Raw genomic sequence first — 17,450 nt, forward strand, 5'->3', positions numbered from 1 at the left:
GGAACAACTGTAATAATCTGAACAATAAAGATTTAATTAAAAAAAAAAAAAGATTCTCTCTTTGTCTTTTGCCCTTGACATTTTAATTATGATGTGTCTTGGTGTGGGCCTCTTTGGGTTCCTCTTGTTTGGTACTCTCTGTGCATCCTGAACTTGTAAGTCTATTTTTTCACCAGGTAGGAAAAGTTTTCTGACATTATCTTTTCAAATAGGTTTTCAATATCTTGCTCTCTCTCATCTCCTTCTGGCACCCCATAATATGAATCTTGGTATGCTTGAAGTTGTCCCAGAGGCTCCTTACACTTTCTTCATTTTTTTTTTTCTCTTCTGATTGGGTGTTTTTTGCTTTCTCATATTCCAACTTGTTAACTTGATTTTTGGAATTCTCTACTCCACTGTTGAATCCCTGTAAATTGTTCTTTATTTCAGTTGGTGTATGCTTAATTTCTCATTGGTCTTTTTTCACGTCATTGAAATTCTCACATAGCCTGGCCGGCATGGCTCAGTGGTTGAGCATTGACCTATGAACCAAGAGGTCACGGTTCGATTCCTGGTCAGGGCACATGCCCGAGTTGCAGGTTCGATCCCCAGTAGGGGTCATGCGGGAGGAAGCCAATCAATGACTCCCTCATTGTTGATGTCTCTCTCTCTCTCCCTTCCTCTCTCTCTAAAATAAATAAAAACATATTTAAAAAAAAAACATAAAAAGACACATTATGTTTAAAAAAATCTCACTAAGATCCTTAAAAGCCTCACTAAGTCCCTTGAAGCTCTCATGAAGGTCCTCTCCAGTCACCTGAGCTGGGCACTCTAGGTGCGCCCCTGTGTGGACTGTGTAGTTGAACCTTGATTGCTGTTGGCTTCTCTGGGGGGCGGGGGGGGGGGGGGTTGATCTCCAGGCCAATTGGCTGTGCGGACCAGTTGCAACTACAGTGGGGGAGCTGCTATTGCACAGTCTTGTTGTAGTTAAGCCTTGATTGTTGTAAGTAACACTGGGAGGGGTTGATCTCCAGGCCAATTGGCTGTGCGGACCAGTTGCAACTACAGTGGGAGAGCTGCTATGCAGGAGATGAGGACCAGCTGTGAAGCAAGGCAGGCTGGTGCTAGAGCCTGGTCTTGGGCCTTTTATTGATAGGTTTGGGGCACACTGTCACCGGCTATAGCTTGAGATTTTAGCAGTCTGAAGCTGGAGCCAGGACAGGCTATTCATATGGAAAAGCTGCTGCAAACAGCTTGGGTAGGGCTGCAATTTCGATGGGGTGGGGTCTCAGGGAATCCCCAGGGTGGAGCTAACAGTGTCCTCCAGGCAGATTGAGACTCTGATATGGCTGCCAGTCGGCCCTTTGATAGGGGAGATCCCAGCACAGGAACCATGACCCTTGGGAACACCCCTGTCTGGGAGAAAGCCACTCCTGAGTTCCTGCCCCGATGCCAGGCAGTCCAGTTCCTCTCCCAGAGCCGCCTGGTGCCGGAGCTCAGAGGTATCAAGTCTGAGTAAGTTTGTGCGCTGGCCCTTAAAATGGAACGCCTGGGTCTCCAGCAGCCTTGTGTCAGTCAGCCACAGTCCCTGCTGGTTTTTACAGCCCATAGTTGCAGGGGCTTCTCTTCCCAGTTCTGGAACCCTGGGCTGGGTGTCTGGTGTGGGGCTGAGACCCCTTGCTCCTCACGTGCAACCTTTGCAGAGATGATCTCCCTCCTGATTAAAAAAGCAGCACACATGGGTGTCGGGCCAATCCATTCCGCACCTCCCACTAGTCTCAATGTGCTTTCTTCTTTACTTCTCTAGCTGTGGGACTTCCATTCAGTCAACTTTCAGGTGGTTCTGAATGATAGTTGTTCTGTATTGTAGTTGTAATTTTGATGTGATTGTGGGAGACAGCGAGTACAGGCGGTTACCTACGCCGCCATCTTGGTTCTTTGTCTTATTTGTAATATTTAAAATGTAAAAGCACAAATATTCATCAATGGAAATCTAGTTAAATAAATGATGGCATAGAATGGATTATTATGCATATTTTTAATTTTTTCTTTATCCTCACCTGAGGATATGTTTTTATTGATTTTAGAGAGAGAGGAAGGAAGAAGAGGGAAAGAGAAACATCAATCTCTTGTCTCCTGTACATGCTCCGACCAGGGATCAGGGAATTAACCCCTAACCTTTGTGTGTATGGGACCACTGAACCACCCGGCCAGGGCTTTTATGCATATTTTTAAAAGAATGACGTAAACTTGCATGTATTGTATGGAAAGCTCTCCAAGATGTATTATTAACTTTTTTAAGTGACAGGCATAGACCCATCTGCTTACTTTAAGAATGTGTGTATGCCTGTTGAAATGGCTATCTTCAATTAATCAACTAACAAGTGTTGGCAAGGATGTAAACTTTTGGTGGGGATGCAGATTGGTGCTGGGAAAACTGGACACAACAGGGGAATGACAATAGAAATACTTTCCAGTTATATAGCATCTTTCAGTTTACTAACCATCTGCCAAGTATATCATCTTATTTGACTCACTAATATTTTGTGGATTAATGTTGAATTTTGTCAAAATTTTTTCCTGAATCTATTGAGATGTCATCCTTTTTTTCCGTTAATGTGAAGTAGTACCTTGATTTTTTTTTTAATGTTGAGCTAAGTTTGTGTTATTCAAACTTTTTTTCTGTTAATGTGAAGTAGTACCTTTATTTTTTTTTAATGTTGAGCTAAGTTTGTGTTATTCAAATAAACCCTACTTGGTCTGATATATTATTCTCTTTATATATTGCTGGAAAAGACTTGCTAATATTTTCTTGGATGTTTTACATCTATGTTCATGAGGAATATTGGCCTGTCATTTTCTTTGCTTATAATAGCTTTCATTTTGTCATCATCAAATGAGTTGGGTCTTGTTTAGTTCTCCTCCACTTTCTGTGAGACTTTGTGTAAGATTGGTGCTATTTATTTCTTACATATTTGATACAATGAAACCATTTGGGCCTGGAGTTTCTTTGTGGGGAGGTTTTAAATTATGAATTCAATTTCTATAAATAGGTATTGTGTTTTCGTATTTTCCATTTCTTTCTGTGTCACTTAAGGTAAATTGTGTTTTTTAAAGAAATTTTTTCATTCCATCTAAATTTTAAATGTATTGACATAAAGTTGCTGATAATATTTCCTGTTAAGGATATTAATCCTTTTTAATGTCTGGGGATTTATAGTGATATCTCATTTTTCATCCCTAATATTGGCTGTTGTGCTTTCTTTTTTATCTTGATAAACCTTACTAGGTTTTACCAATTTTATTAATCTTTTCAAAGAACCAACTTCTGGCTTTGTTAATTTTCTCTATTATTTTTCTCATTGTTTCTATGAAATAATAAAATAAATGAATAAGTCAATAAAATAAATGGAATTGATTAAATAAATCTTGCTTTTATTACTTTGAATTTAATTTGCTCATCTTTTCCTATTTTCTTAAGGTAGAAACTTAGAACATTAATTTTAAATATTTCTTCTTTTCTAAAATAGGCATTTAAGCACAACTTTGCAGCTCCCCACAATTTGTGATGTTATATATTCACTAGAGGCCCAGTGCATGAAATTCACACATGGGTAGGGTCCCTAGGCCTGGCCTGCGATCAGGGCCGATTGGGGCCTTCCGGCTGCCGGCCAGAGCCTCCCTTCCCCAGCTGCCGGCTGCCAGCCGAGGCCTTCCTTCATTTCGCGCCGTGCCCTGGTGGTCAGTGTATGTCATAGCGAGCAATCAAACCCCCAGTCTCCTGGTCGAACTCCCGTGGGAACAATTTGCATATTGGGCTTTTATATATATAGCTGGGAGCTAAAGTTCCAGGGGGAAATTTCCCAGAACAGAATTCTTGCACCCTACCTGTAAGATTGCTGCCTCTACCTTCAGAGAATGATCAGTGGCTGTGGGTTCAGAGCCACTGAGTCCAGCCTCATAGTTTGTGCATTCCCTATGGTGCCATATATAAAGGAAGAGGGACATTCACATAATACATGCCATTGACTTGAATGTTTTTTGCAGAATGTCTTGATAGATAGAAGCAATATGTTTTCTTCTAAAAAGTCAGTTTATTATAACACATTTCAAATAGATGCAACACGGTATCTTGAGATTGGGTCACTTTTCTAATTTGCACAATGGCAATGCATAGTGCCAACTATTTCTCCTTTTCAAAGGGCTGCAGAAAATATACCAAGTGTATGAATAGTGTGTCCCTAAAGGAGGAAAAGTAAACATGTTTGTGTTTTATTTTTGTGAGAGATTGTGTCTATGTGACACAAGTTATCTCTTTTTGTTTCAGATAGTTTTCTATCCTGCTCTGATATTGGCAATGTGTCTGGAACCAAGGTAGTAAATTATATGGAAATTGAAATATGTTCACGAAGCCTAAAAATTCATCATAGATAAAAAAAAACAAACATATAGCAGATCTACACCCCACTATAAAGTTCCAGAATCATTTTTGAAATGTAGACTGTTTGGTTCTCAGCTGTTGCTGCTTTATATGTGCCAGAGTATCCATAACAAGTTAAAATACACTTTTCTTTTTTAATAGAGGCTATATAAAATATTTATAGAGAGAGCATGGAACCTGAAGCCAGATAATCAGGATTCAAATCCCATCTTATTGTCTTACTAGTTCTATACCCTTGGGCAAATCATTGAACCTTTCTATGCCTCAGTTCATTCAAATGTAAAATGGGGTTGGAATTATTATAAAGATTAAATGAGTTAATATATAGAGAAAGACAAGTAATTAGCATATTATGTTTTTATTATTATAAATGTCCTTATATATCTTTGGAAATACTTCTTGTCTTGAAGCCTACTTAGTTCTGATAATACTATAACCACACAGCTTTCCATTTGATGGTATATTTTTTCCATTCTTTTATTTTCAACTTTCTATGTCTTTACATTTAATTCTATCTCTTAGAGGCAGCATATAGTTCAGTCTTGCTTTTTTCTTTCCTCACTTTTGTTTCTCTATTCATTTTGTCTTCTTTTGTGTTGACTGTTTTTTTGGTGGTTTTTTTTTTTTAGTATTTTATTTTCTCTGGTTTTTTTTTAGCTGTACCTTTTTGTGGTTGCTCTAAGGTACTTTCTATGTCTTTACATTTAATTCTACCTCTTAGAGGCAGCATATAGTTGAGTCTTGCTTTTTTCTTTCCTCACTTTTGTTTCTCTGTTCATTTTGTCTTCTTTTGTGTTGACTGTTTTTTTTGTGTGTGTGTGTGTTTTTTTTAGTATTTTATTTTCTCTATTGTTTTTTTTTTTAGCTGTACCTTTTTGTGGTTGCTCTAAGGTTTGCAATATGCACCCTAAACTTACCATAGTCTTCTAATAATAAATAAATATCATGCCACTTCCTATTTCATAATGTAATAGCCTTATAACATCTTAATTCCATTTACCATCACCACCTTACCCTTTACCCTATTGTTGTCATGTATTTTATTTCTATGTACAGTATAATCTCCACCTTACAATGGTATTATTTTTACTTTAAGCAGTCTTTTACTTTAATATTTACTTTAATATGTCTTTTAAGAAAAGCAACACAAGATAAAAAGCTAGTCTTTTATCTTTAGCCACATATTTACCATTTCCAGTATTTTTTTGGTTCTTCCTATAGATAGAGCTTCCATCAGGTATTATTTTCCTTCAGCCTAAATAACTTCCTTTAGTAATTCTTATAGTAAATGTCTACTGATGACAAATTCTCTCAGCTTTAGTTTATCTGAAAATATATTTATTTTGCCCTCCTTTTTAGGGGTATTTTTGCTGGACATAAAATTCTGGGTTGACAGTAATTTTCTTTCAGTGCTTTAAATATGTCATTTCATTGTTTTCTGACCTCCATTGTTTATAGTGAGAAGTCAGCCATAATCATATCATTATTCTCCTATATGTAATGTTTCATTTTTTTCTGGGTATTTTCAAGATTTTATTTTTATCTTTGTTTTTCAATATTTTGACTATGAGGAATCTAGGTGTGGTTTTCTGTGTATTTCTCCTTCTTGGGGCTTATTGCGCTTCTGATAGTACTATATGTTTTCCATCAAATTTAGGAAATTTTTTATCATTACATCTTTAAATATTTTGCCCCCTTCTCTCTTTCCTTCTGGAATTCAACTATATACATGTCCCAAATTACAATATATGACATATTCCCACTGGTCACTAAGGTTCTTTTTTATTATTATTGATTTTTAGAGAGAGAGAGGAAGGGAGAGGGAGAAAGAGAAACATTGATTCCAGAGTGGAACAGTGATCAGCTGCCTCCTGCCTGCCCCCCGATGGGAATCAAACCAGCAACCCTTTGGTGCATGGGATGACACCCAACCAACTGAGTCATACCAACCAGGGCTCTTTTTAGTTTTTTTAAAATCTTGTTTCTCTGTTCTTCAGATTGAATAATTTCAATGGATTCACCTTCACGTTTAGCTATTAGGCCTATCCAATACATTTTTCATTTCTGATAGATATTTTTTCATCGTTTCCATTTTTCTGCTTAGATTCTCATTCATTAACTCATTATTTCCTTTAAGTCTATAAATGTATCTGTAACAGCTGCTTCAAAGTCACTGTTTGCTAATTCCAATACCTGGGTTGTATCACTGGTGTCATCATACTCTCCTTTGGCTCTATCTCCCTAAACCATGATCAAGAAATTGTTCCAGGCAGAAAGTGAAGATAAACACATAACTCACGTTGGGTATTTCCTTCCTCAAAAATCACTGTTGGGAGGGAATGCCTAAAAGAGTTGCCTCATACACTGTGTCCAGGATTAGAGTTGTTTACAGTGGGAGGGCAAGTTCAGTATGAATTGCTCCAGTATGGCCAGAATATAAGTCTCATATGTCAAGGTCTTTAAAAGTTATATATAAAGTGTGCTGTATTTTAAACTTCATTGCAGAAACATGCTATTTAAAAACACATACACCTAAAGACTTGTGTAAAGGACAGAACCATTTGTAATCTATATAATAAAAGCCTAAGCGACCATTATGGCAGAACAACCAGAACGATGGATCACTATGATGTGCACTGACCACCAGGGTAGACGCTCAACACAGGACCTGCCCCCTGGGGGTCAGTGCACTGCCATAGGGGTAGCGCCACTCAGCCAGAAGCGGGGCTCACAGCTGTCAAGCACAGTGATGGTGGCAAGAGCCTCTCCTGCCTTCATGGCAGCGCTAAGGAGCAATGAGCAGGCGGGCGGTAAGAAGCAAGGGGTCCCGGACTGTGAGAGGGATGTCTGACTGCTGGCTTAGACCTGCTCCCCATGGAAAGCAAGCCCATGCCGGCACGTGGACATCTCCCAAGGGGTCCCGGGCTACAAGAGGGTGCAGGCCCGGCTGAGGGACACCCCCCACCGCCCCCGGTGCATGAATTTCGTGCACTGTGCCTCTAGTGTAAATATAAGTTCTGAATGAAGGCATTAGGCTGGAAAAAATCTTAGGCCCTTTTTGTACAATGTATGAGAAACAGATTTATCAGAAACAAAGCATAAGTTACTTTGGAGTAAAGCAGGTTATACCTTGCACTGGAAAAACCAAGGAAAGATCACTTCTCCTCCAAAGGGAAACTGCCCTGCTCACAGCTTTGGTGCTTATAATAAAAGCCTAAGCGACCATTATGGCAGAACAACCAGAACGATGGGTCACTATGATGTGCACTGACCACCACGGTAGACGCTCAACACAGGAGCTGTCCTCTGGTGGTCAGTGCACTCCCATAGGGTTAGCGCCACTCAGCCAGAAGCGGGGATCACAGCTGTCAAGCACAGCGATGGTGGCGAGAGCCTCTCCTGTCTTCGTGGCAGTGCTAAGGAGCAGTGAGCAGGCGGGCAGTAAGAAGCGAGGGGTCCCAGACTGTGAGAGGGATGTCTGACTGCTGGCTTAGAACTGCTCCCCATGGGAAGCAGGCCTATGCTGGCACGTGGACATCCCCCAAGGGGTCCCGGGCTGCAAGAGGGCACAGGCCCGGCTGAGGGACACCCCCCCCCCCTGCACGAATTTTGTGCACTGTGCCCCTAGTGTGTAAATATAAGTTCTGAATGAAGGCATTAGGCTGGAAAAAATCTTAGGCCCTTTTTGTACAATGTATGAGAAACAGATTTATCAGAAACAAAGCATAAGTTACTTTGGAGTAAAGCAGGTTATACCTTGCACTGGAAAAACCAAAGAAAGTTCACTTCTCCTCCAAAGGGAAACTGCCCTGCTCACAGCTTTGGTGCTAAGAGAGGCATAGGATCGTGTTCCTCCTGGATACAGCCTAGCATAAACAGACAAGCTGGGATCAACCAGATTCCTGCTCCAAAAGTATGAATTGGGACTACAGGGAGAACTGGTGGTTGGATGGAGATATTGATGGAAATGCTTGTGAGGTAGAGAGAGGCCAGAGTAACCATGATAAGTTGGAAACACACTAAAGTGTGTTTAGCAGAAACCATACAAAACTTGGCTGGTTGGGAAATGAAAATAGGGAATGAAACATACTTGCTAAGAAAAGTAGAGAGATCATGAGATATGAAGAAGGTAATTACTACTTTCAGAACCAATAGTTTTCCAATTCCAATTCTAGGCTATCTATGTATTTACTAGGGACCCAGTGCACAAATTCGTGCACCTTGAAAGGAACTGTGGGCCACGAGGCTGTAGTGGGCATAGGGGCGGGTCTCAGCCCATCCTCTGCACCCCAGCCAAGCCCCTCCTGCCACGACCCCCAGCCCCGTGTCTGCTGGCAGCCCTGCTCCCACCGCCAGCATTGGGTGCGAGCAGCAGCTCCGGCGCTGGCTGTGGGTGTGAGCGGGGCCGGCGCCAGCAATGGGTGCAAGTGGCAGCTCCAGAACTGGCAGCAGGTGCAAGTGGGCCCTTCGCCGGCAGCGGGTGCAAGAGGCGGCTGCCGACCCCAATCACCCCTTAGGAGCAGGGGGTGGTAGAGAAGCCCTGAGGGGTGATCGGGGCCGGCAGCCACCGCTCACACCCACTGATGGTGCCAAGCGATCGGGGCCAGCACTGGTCGCCAGCAGCAGGTGTGAGCACTGGGCGGGACCATGGCACGCGGGAGCAAAGAATTTTCAGTAATCACCCGAGGCTTGCCCCAATGACAGCAACCGGCGCCCCGCCTTGGTCTGGCATCCCCCCTCACCTGCTCCACCATCCCGCCACGGCCGACACCCGACATGTTTCATGCGCGACCCCTGGTGGTCAGCACACATCATAGCGACCGGTTTTTCGGTTGTTCTGCCGTTCGGTCTATTTGCATATTAGGGTTTTATTATATAGATAATGCCCACCCACAACCCCGACATATACATCTTCTCCCTTCATCCACCTCCCTTCTTTACATGAGTGAGCCTCTGTTCTTTGCAACTTAAAGAGCTTAACTAATATACATGTGCCTTGGAGTTTTCTAAGCCCATAAAGGGCAGGAGAAGTAGGAAAGACTTGGGCATTCTAGGCAGAGGGAACAAAATCATTAATAAAGATATAGAGCCCAGCTGGCTTGGCTCAGTGATTGAGCATCAACCTATAAACCAGGAGGTCACATGGTTCAATTCCTGGTCAGGGCACATGCGTGGGTTGTGAGCTCGATTCCCAAAGTGGGGCATGCAGGAGGTGGCCAATCAATGATTCTCCCTCATCATTGATGTTTCTACCATATCTCTTTCTCCCTCTCCCTTCCTCTCTGAAATCAATAAAAATATATTTTAAAAAAAGATATAGAGGCTTGAACCATATGTCTGCCCAGGGATCAGCAGATTTTTTTTTCTTACCCATTTATATTCCAATTTGTCTCAAATCAAGATTTAAGGCTGAATATGTGACACATGGAAAATAAGTAAATGAGAAAATGGACATAAGGTAAAAATAAAAGTAGAAAAATAAGCTTAGCATCACGAGTGGGGTCCCCACATAGTTAACAGAATTAGGCTGCTCTGACTAGGGTGAAGAAAACCTGAACTGCTTCTGCAAGCCTAAAAAAGTTAGTGTTCAGTATATTGTAGTATGTATCTTTTCTTTCTTTCTTTCTTTCTTTCTTTCTTTCTTTCTTTCTTTCTTTCTTTCTCTTTCTTTCTTTCTTTCTTTCATCTTCACTCAAGGATATTTTTCCCATTAATTTTTTTTTAGAGAAAATGAAAGGGAAGGAAAGAGAGAACCATCAATGTGAGAGAGACGACACATCGATTAGTTGCCTCCTGCTTGCACCTCATCTGGGGCCAGGGATTGAACCTGCAACCGAGGTACGTGTCCTTGGCTGGGAATCAAACTCACAACCCTTCAGTCTGTGGGCTAAGGCTCTAACCACTGAGGAAAACTCTCCTAGACTGTAGTATGTATCTTTTCATCATTCATTTATTTACTCAATAAGTTCATTCAGTCATTACTCATTCACCCAGTATTTATTAGCACTGACTATGTGCCAGATCCCAGGATAATAGCTAAAGAAGAACCAAGGTTGAGTTGGTCCCACTTCAAGGGTTCTCAGCCTAGGAGGTGAGATAAATGAAGCACATAAGCCCACCATACAAACCAGAATCCAGTGACTGCATAGTAGGGCAGAGTGTTGCGAGACACAAAGCAGTGAAACCAAAGTTTGATCAGTAATAGTGTCCTTTGCTTGCTTCTTCCGTACAACTCGGTCTCGGCAATTGGGAAGACTGAGTACTCCCTACAAATTCCTAAGCGACAGAAAACAATTTCATGTGGCTTGCTCACAGCTGGAGCCAGAGAATCAAAATTACTCTTCAGCATCAGCTTGCAGGCTGCAAATCCCAGGGATAAGCACGAGAGCTCTCTGCCTTTATTATTTGAGTACCTGGCATGCACTGAGTACTAACAATGTCCTAGGCTCCACAGCAAACAGGGGATGAGACCAAGTTCTGGCCTCAGATGCTCACAGCTGTTTTGTAATCTGATAATTGTGCATGACAAACCTCAGACTGTAAATCTGAAAATAGCGTGACTGTAATCATAACAAAATGGAACAGCCATTGGCAAAATTTGTTTTCTAGTTATCACTTCCATAAGGAATTCCATAACACTACTAGAGGAAGAGAAAACTCTCAACTTCCTGCCACTAAACCTCTGAATTGGCATCATTTGCATGCAAACCTTTCTCCTTTCTCCTCTCCTGTTACACTGTTCCACCTTCGGTCCGTAACTCATCCACTCCCACCTCCTCAGAGACTTGGCTCTACCCATTATTTTATCGGTCTCCTTCATCTTCAACATCTTCTATCTGTGCCAGGGTCCTGCATTTAACATATTCAAGTTTCACTTTCTTCTCTAAAAAAAATCCTGTCTACGTGGTCTTTACTGCCTTTTTAGCTCTATTCAGTTTGGCCTTTACCTCTGAAATTGTTCTTTCCAAGGTTCCCAATAACTTACTAATTATTCTATGTCTAGTTGTTAGCTTCATTGACCTCATACTCTATAAACACTATAAACTCATAGACATGCTCTTCCTTAGGCTTCTGGGACATTATTCTTCCTTTGTCTTCTAACTTCTATGCTTACTCCTTATCCTACATTTTGGACTCCTTCGTCTTTCCAAACCTTCCATCATGTCATTCCTCCTAGAAGTATTCCCTGATTCCCCCAGAATCAGTGTTAGGACCTCCTACCACATGCTTCCATAGCACCCTATGCTACTTCCCCAACCACGGTCCATCATCCATTCAATAAGCATTCATGGAGGTGAATGTGATGGCCACTGTGCTAGGATCTGAGAATAAAGATGTGAGAAAAAACATCCACAGGCCTGCTCTCAAGGAGCTCCAGTCTAATAAGAGACACATACCACAATAATTACACAAACAAGTGAATAATTACACACTGTGATGCATGCTATAGAAGAAAGGATTAAGAGCAATTAGACTATATAATAGAGGAACCTTAACCTTATCATCATTAACAAGGCAGAAGGCACTGGAGTGGGTTGTAGGGATTGATGTTTGGGCTGAAATCTTAGGAGTGAGTACCTGTGTAAGGGAAGTTGTGAAGAGTGTTCCAGAAAGAGGGAACAGCACATAGAACTGAAGTACAGCAATCATAGGGAAAAAGTGGTACAAGTGAAGGCTTAGAGATCCAAGTAGGCCTTGGCCCATATAGGTACCTGAAGAGTTACCTAAAAAGTTGGTCCCTGTCATAAGGGCAATGGGGAGATACTGAAGGGTTCTGAGTGGAGGATGACATAATCAGGTTGATAGTTTGAAAATATCACTTGATGCAGTGTAGAGAATAGACTGTAAGGGGCGTGAGTGGGTGAGGGGAATACCAGTTACAAGGCTTTCACAGCACTCTGGGTGAGAGATGATTATAGGTTGGGCTAGAGGGGTGGCAATGAATATGAAAAAAATTGGTTTAATTCAAGAGATATTTAGGAGGTTCAGGGGCAAAGGTTTCTATTTAGGACTTGAGAAAGGAGAGAGGTATAAGGATAATACTAAAGAGAAAGGTAACGAGAGTGAGGATATCCTTCATACTTTGGACATATAGAAACATATCAACTTCCCTTAGATTCTGCTCACCCTCTCCTGTCCTCGCTTCTATGGATCCCAGGCCCAGTCACCAGATTCAAAATCTCTGAATTATCTAATACTCTCTTTTGGCCTTGTACCCAATCTTGGCCACTCACCCCTACCTACTCACCCCTCATCAAGATCAATAGTACTACAAGTATTGTCTCAGAGGGGCCTCTGGAGGGACAAAATGATCCAAAAATGTGAGTCTTTTCTTTAGCTCTTACTGGCAAGTGATGCAAAATTCTAGACTTTCAAATTTTTTATGGTAACCAACTGAGTTATAAAGGAGTACTAAAATTTGTTAGTCACAAACTAAAATTAGCTTCTCACTGGAGTTCACAGAAGACTCTAATTCAGTTCTCTACTAAGAAGTCTGGCTGCCAGGCACTATTTGGCAACTTTGCAAAGCTCCTCCTGCACATACACACATGCAGCTAGTTAGGATTCTCGCAATTTTCAGGAAGGACACTTCGTTATTGGGGCATTACTAGCGATGTTTTGAGCTGGTCATGGTTTATGGTGCTTGACATTCATGCATTTTAATGACACATTATTATTCATGGAGCTTCATCATGATCAATTTAATATGCCATGAGTTATTTGATTAACCCTCTGGGGTAGAGGGATACACTTCTCTGAACTTATTTCCTGCCACCTCCCTCCTCCCATTTCCTTGCTGATCCAGAACATGTGTAGCAAGCTCCTATCTCAGGTTCTTTACACTTGCTGTGGCTTTCGTCTGGGATGCTTTCCCCCCAGATACCACATAGCTAACTCTTTAATTTCCTTCCGTTCTTTCTCAAATGTCACATGTATGAGGCCTTCCCTGACCACTATATTTAAATCATAATCTTCCGAATCCCTGAACTTCCTAGTCTATTTTCCTGTTTTATTTTTCTTCTTGACACCTACCACACCATCTGACAAACTTTATATTTTACTTATCTGTTTATTGACAACTTACCTCCTAAAAGTTAAGATCCATGAAAGCAGGGGTTTTTGATTCTTTTGTTCGTTGCTCTATTACTAATACCTAGAATGGTACCTTGTATATAGCAGCACTCAACAAATAATTGTTAAAGGAGAATGGCTATCTATCATCAGAATTTCTGATCTCTTAATCTCCAATACCCAGCTTTTAAGGCATGGGTATATGTGGTTCAAATATGAATCATTCATAGCCCTGTCAAAGCAGATATTAACATGAACCTGGAAAAACATGCTTCTACTGTGACATTTCCTTGTTATCCCTCCCCACTTGTCTCCCCATCCCAGGTTCATCCCTTCCCATCCTTCAAACACTCAGAGCAAAATTTCCAAAGAATGGTTTCCAAATTTTCCAAATTAACTCATTTTCAGAAGTTAATATATTCCAGGCATTGTGTTAGGTTCAGGAGAATCAACATGAACAAGACAAACATGATCCTTGTCATCACAGAGTTTATATTCCAGGGGGGATATTACCCGATCCTGCCTCCTGAAAGGGTACTGAATCCCTTGTAAGGGAATAGGGTGGCAAACCTGAGACCTGATATATGAAGAGGAGATAAAGGAGAGATTTGGGGCACGGTGGCATGGAGCAGGTGGTAACAGACAGAAAAGATGGTACCAGGCAGGCAGGCAGGCAGAGGAAACAGCATTTTCAAAGGCCGAGAGGAGAAAGAGTGTGGATGGCACTTTCCAGGAAGTGAGGGCAATTCAGTGTGCTGTGGCTGTGGAATTTTCACAGAGCAATGGTGAGATCTGAAGTAGGGTAGGTAGCAAAGGCTAAACCTTGCAAGGTCTTGCAGACCATACAAAGCAAGTTGGACTTTTGGGACTTTTTCCTAAGAGCAAGAGGGAGCTACTGCAAGGTCTGCTCAGTGGAGCAACAAGAACAGTGTAGTCTAAACACTTTTCTATCCCCTAACAAACCCAACACTGATCTTCCCTCTCCACTGCAGGCATCCAAGTCATAGCTGCCTCCTCCCTGAAGCTTTTCTACTGCTCCAACCTGCATGTCTCCCTCCTCAGTGAAACAAGGTGATGAATAATACAACCTTGCACAACCCAGCCTTTTCTCACGCCCCACCCACCAATATTTACATTGCACTAAAACAATCCTTGGGGGGTGGGGGGAGGGGGAAGCACTGGTGTGTGCAGGGCCAGGTAACCTAGGTTTCTCTGCTTCCTGTCTGCAGCCACTTCTCTCTGCTCTCAGTGTAATTAGCCTCTAATGTCTTCCCTAATGGGCTTTTATAAAAACTCATCCCAAGCTTGTTCGAACCGCAAGTGCTAGAAAAGACAAATCTAACCTGTAGTGACAGAAAGCAGATCAGTGGTTATCTGGGGTGGGGGGTTCAGGAGAACTGACTGGGATGAGGCACAGGGGAACTTATCTGGGTAGAGGAAGTGTCCTATATCTTTATTGTAGTGGTGGTTCACAAATGTACAAATTTGTCAAACCTTGTCAACATGGACAACTAAAATGGTCCATTTTATTGTATGTAAACCAGACCTCGGTAATGCTGAACTTAAAACAATCTGGACCCAGACAATAGTGTGGGGAAGGCCTGGGGTAGGGTGAGGGCTGTGTGGAGGGGGGGAAGGGGGAATGATGGGGGATATCTATAATACTGTCAATAAATAAATAAATTAAAAAACAATAAGTAGGCCCAAACACAATACATATATGAGCTTCGAAACAAAAGTTCAGCCCTAACCGGTTTGGTTCAGTGGATAGAGCATTGGCCTGTGGACTGAAGGGTCCGGGGGGGTCAATCCCAACCAAGGGCACATGCCCAGGTTGCAGGCTCGATCCCCAGTAGGAGGCATGCAGGATGCAGTCAATCGATGATTTTCTATCATCATTGATGTTTCTATCCCTCTCCCCCTCTCCCTTCCTCTCTGAAATCAATAAAAATACATTTTTTTTTAAAAAGTTCAACCCCAACATAAAACTAGGGCATGGCCATATGGGAAAACCAGCCTCCTCATGGTTGCAGAGATCTAAGAAATATGAGTCCATCTGCTATGCAAGCCCAGGTGAAAGGAACAAAGACTAATATGGAGGAGGCCAGACCAAAATACAGTATGGACAAATATTTTCTCTCCAAACCTCAAAATACCTAGGAATGAGTGAGGGAAATTTAGAATAAGTAAATAAATAGAAGTCCTGCCTCACAGAGCCAGAAACTGCATATTAGTCCCAGGGTGTTAATTCATAAAAGGCTTGGGAAAAGTGATTTTTAAAAATATATTTTATTGATTTCAGAGAGGAAGGGAGATGGAGTGAGAGATAGAAACATCAATGATGAAAGAGAATCATCGATTGGCTGTGCCCCGCACTGCGGATCAAACCCACAACCCAGGCAGATGGCCTGACCAGGAATCGAACGTGTCCTCCTGGCTCATAGTTCAACGCTCAACCACTGAGCTATGCTGGCCAGGTGGGAAAAGTGATTCTTGAAGGACTGAGTACCTTCACCACAGAGGGCTCCTGGAGAAGCGGGGCCTTACCTCACCTTCTAGGTGATGCTGGGGAGGAAAGCTCTCTGTGCTGAGTGGGTAAGGGGGGTGACTCTTGGGTTTCCTGTGAGAAGGGATGACATCTGGCCAGGTGGCAACAAGAACACAAAGTTGACACGGCTGGATGAGTCACAGGAGTGGACCAGGGGCTCACAAGGAAGAGAGACACACGAGGCTCCAGAAATAGTTGGGGGGAAATGTTTGGGGTGTGCGATGTGTGAATGGGGACAGGGATGGGAAAGAGGTCTCTCTCCTCTTTCTCTTTACCTGACCTGTCTCTCTTCACAAGTCTCCCGGCACAGAAAATCTAAACCAAACTCTGGCGCATAATCCGTCCTGTGTCTCCTGTACAGTTCTGTACTCCCTTTGTGGGCTCCCAAAGGTCTGTGTCCACACTTAGCCCAGCACTGGCTCACACAGCAAAGTGCTGGAAAAATAATTTCTTTGGGACACGAATGTGAGGGCAGTAGTTGTACATGTTGACCGGGTAGTGGGAGTGGGGGTGGGGAGTTAAGGAGGATGGGCTGGTCAGGATGGGTCAGTGGAGTGGAGTGAGGTAATGGAATGGTGAGGGAGGACAAGTGAAATGTAGGAAACAGTGGATCAGTGGCGGTGTGGGAGAGGTGGCTAGGATTAGTAGGAGAGAACAGGAAAGGGTCAGGGATCCTGTGGGGACACAGGCCAGGGGTCACAAGGAGAGAGAAGGTTAGGGGTCAAGAGGGAAAGGAAGATGAAGGATCAGTAGGAGAGGTATGATCAGTAGTCATTGGCGGTGAAGGTCAGAGTTCTTCTCTAGAGGGCAAGTTGGAGTGTTACCGGCTTTCGTGGCTGCGGTTTGTGAGGCATCTTCAAAGAAGCAGGTAGCACCTGAACACTTGGGGCGTCTACAAAACGCTCCCTTTCCTGAAGACAAGAAGTTTGTCCGTCCCCTCGATCACGCACGGGAAATCCGGATTCTCTTTCACTTCAATTCCCAGTCCCAGGGGTTCTTTGGGGGACAGCCGTCGCTGTGGGTCTCCGCACCTTTGCCGGAGGGAATTGGCTCCTCCCGGACGCGATTACCTAGCAACCAACCGGCAGCCAGCGCGCAGGCGCTTCAGACGCCCCCTAACGGCTTCAGCGGGTAGCCGGGCAGGGCGTGCGAGGAAACCCAGCTCCACTAAGTCCCGCCCCCTCAGAATGACAGGACCCGCGGCCGCGCGCATTAGTAACCCCTGCATGTGGGAGGGGCTGGGGCGTCCAGATACCGCCCCCTCATGAATAATGCACATTCGGGCGGTGCCCGGACCCGGAAGTGGAGTTGCCGAGTCACCGCAGTGGCTGAGCTGTTGACAGGAGGCGGTGGCGGAGGAGGAGGCGAGGCCGGACCCGCGGCTCTGCCCCGCCACCGCCGCGGTAGTGC

At 43.1% G+C, this 17,450-nt stretch overlaps 1 protein-coding gene across 1 annotated transcript in view; it reads right to left on the reverse strand.

The window, feature by feature from the left end:
* DNAI1 (dynein, axonemal, intermediate chain 1) overlaps positions 1–17,156 on the reverse strand; it is a 57,993-nt gene extending 40,837 nt beyond the window's left edge. Inside the window, exon 1 of the mRNA XM_005859516.2 lies at positions 16,865–17,156. Within this exon, the coding sequence (XP_005859578.1) occupies positions 16,865–16,894 (30 nt within the window). The 5' untranslated portion in view covers positions 16,895–17,156. The remainder of the gene's footprint in view (positions 1–16,864) is intronic.
* Between the last annotated feature and the right edge of the window lie 294 nt (positions 17,157–17,450).

Source organism: Myotis brandtii, unplaced genomic scaffold, assembly GCF_000412655.1.
Source record: "Myotis brandtii unplaced genomic scaffold, ASM41265v1 scaffold1270, whole genome shotgun sequence".
In the NCBI taxonomy this organism is placed as follows: domain Eukaryota; kingdom Metazoa; phylum Chordata; class Mammalia; order Chiroptera; family Vespertilionidae; genus Myotis; species Myotis brandtii.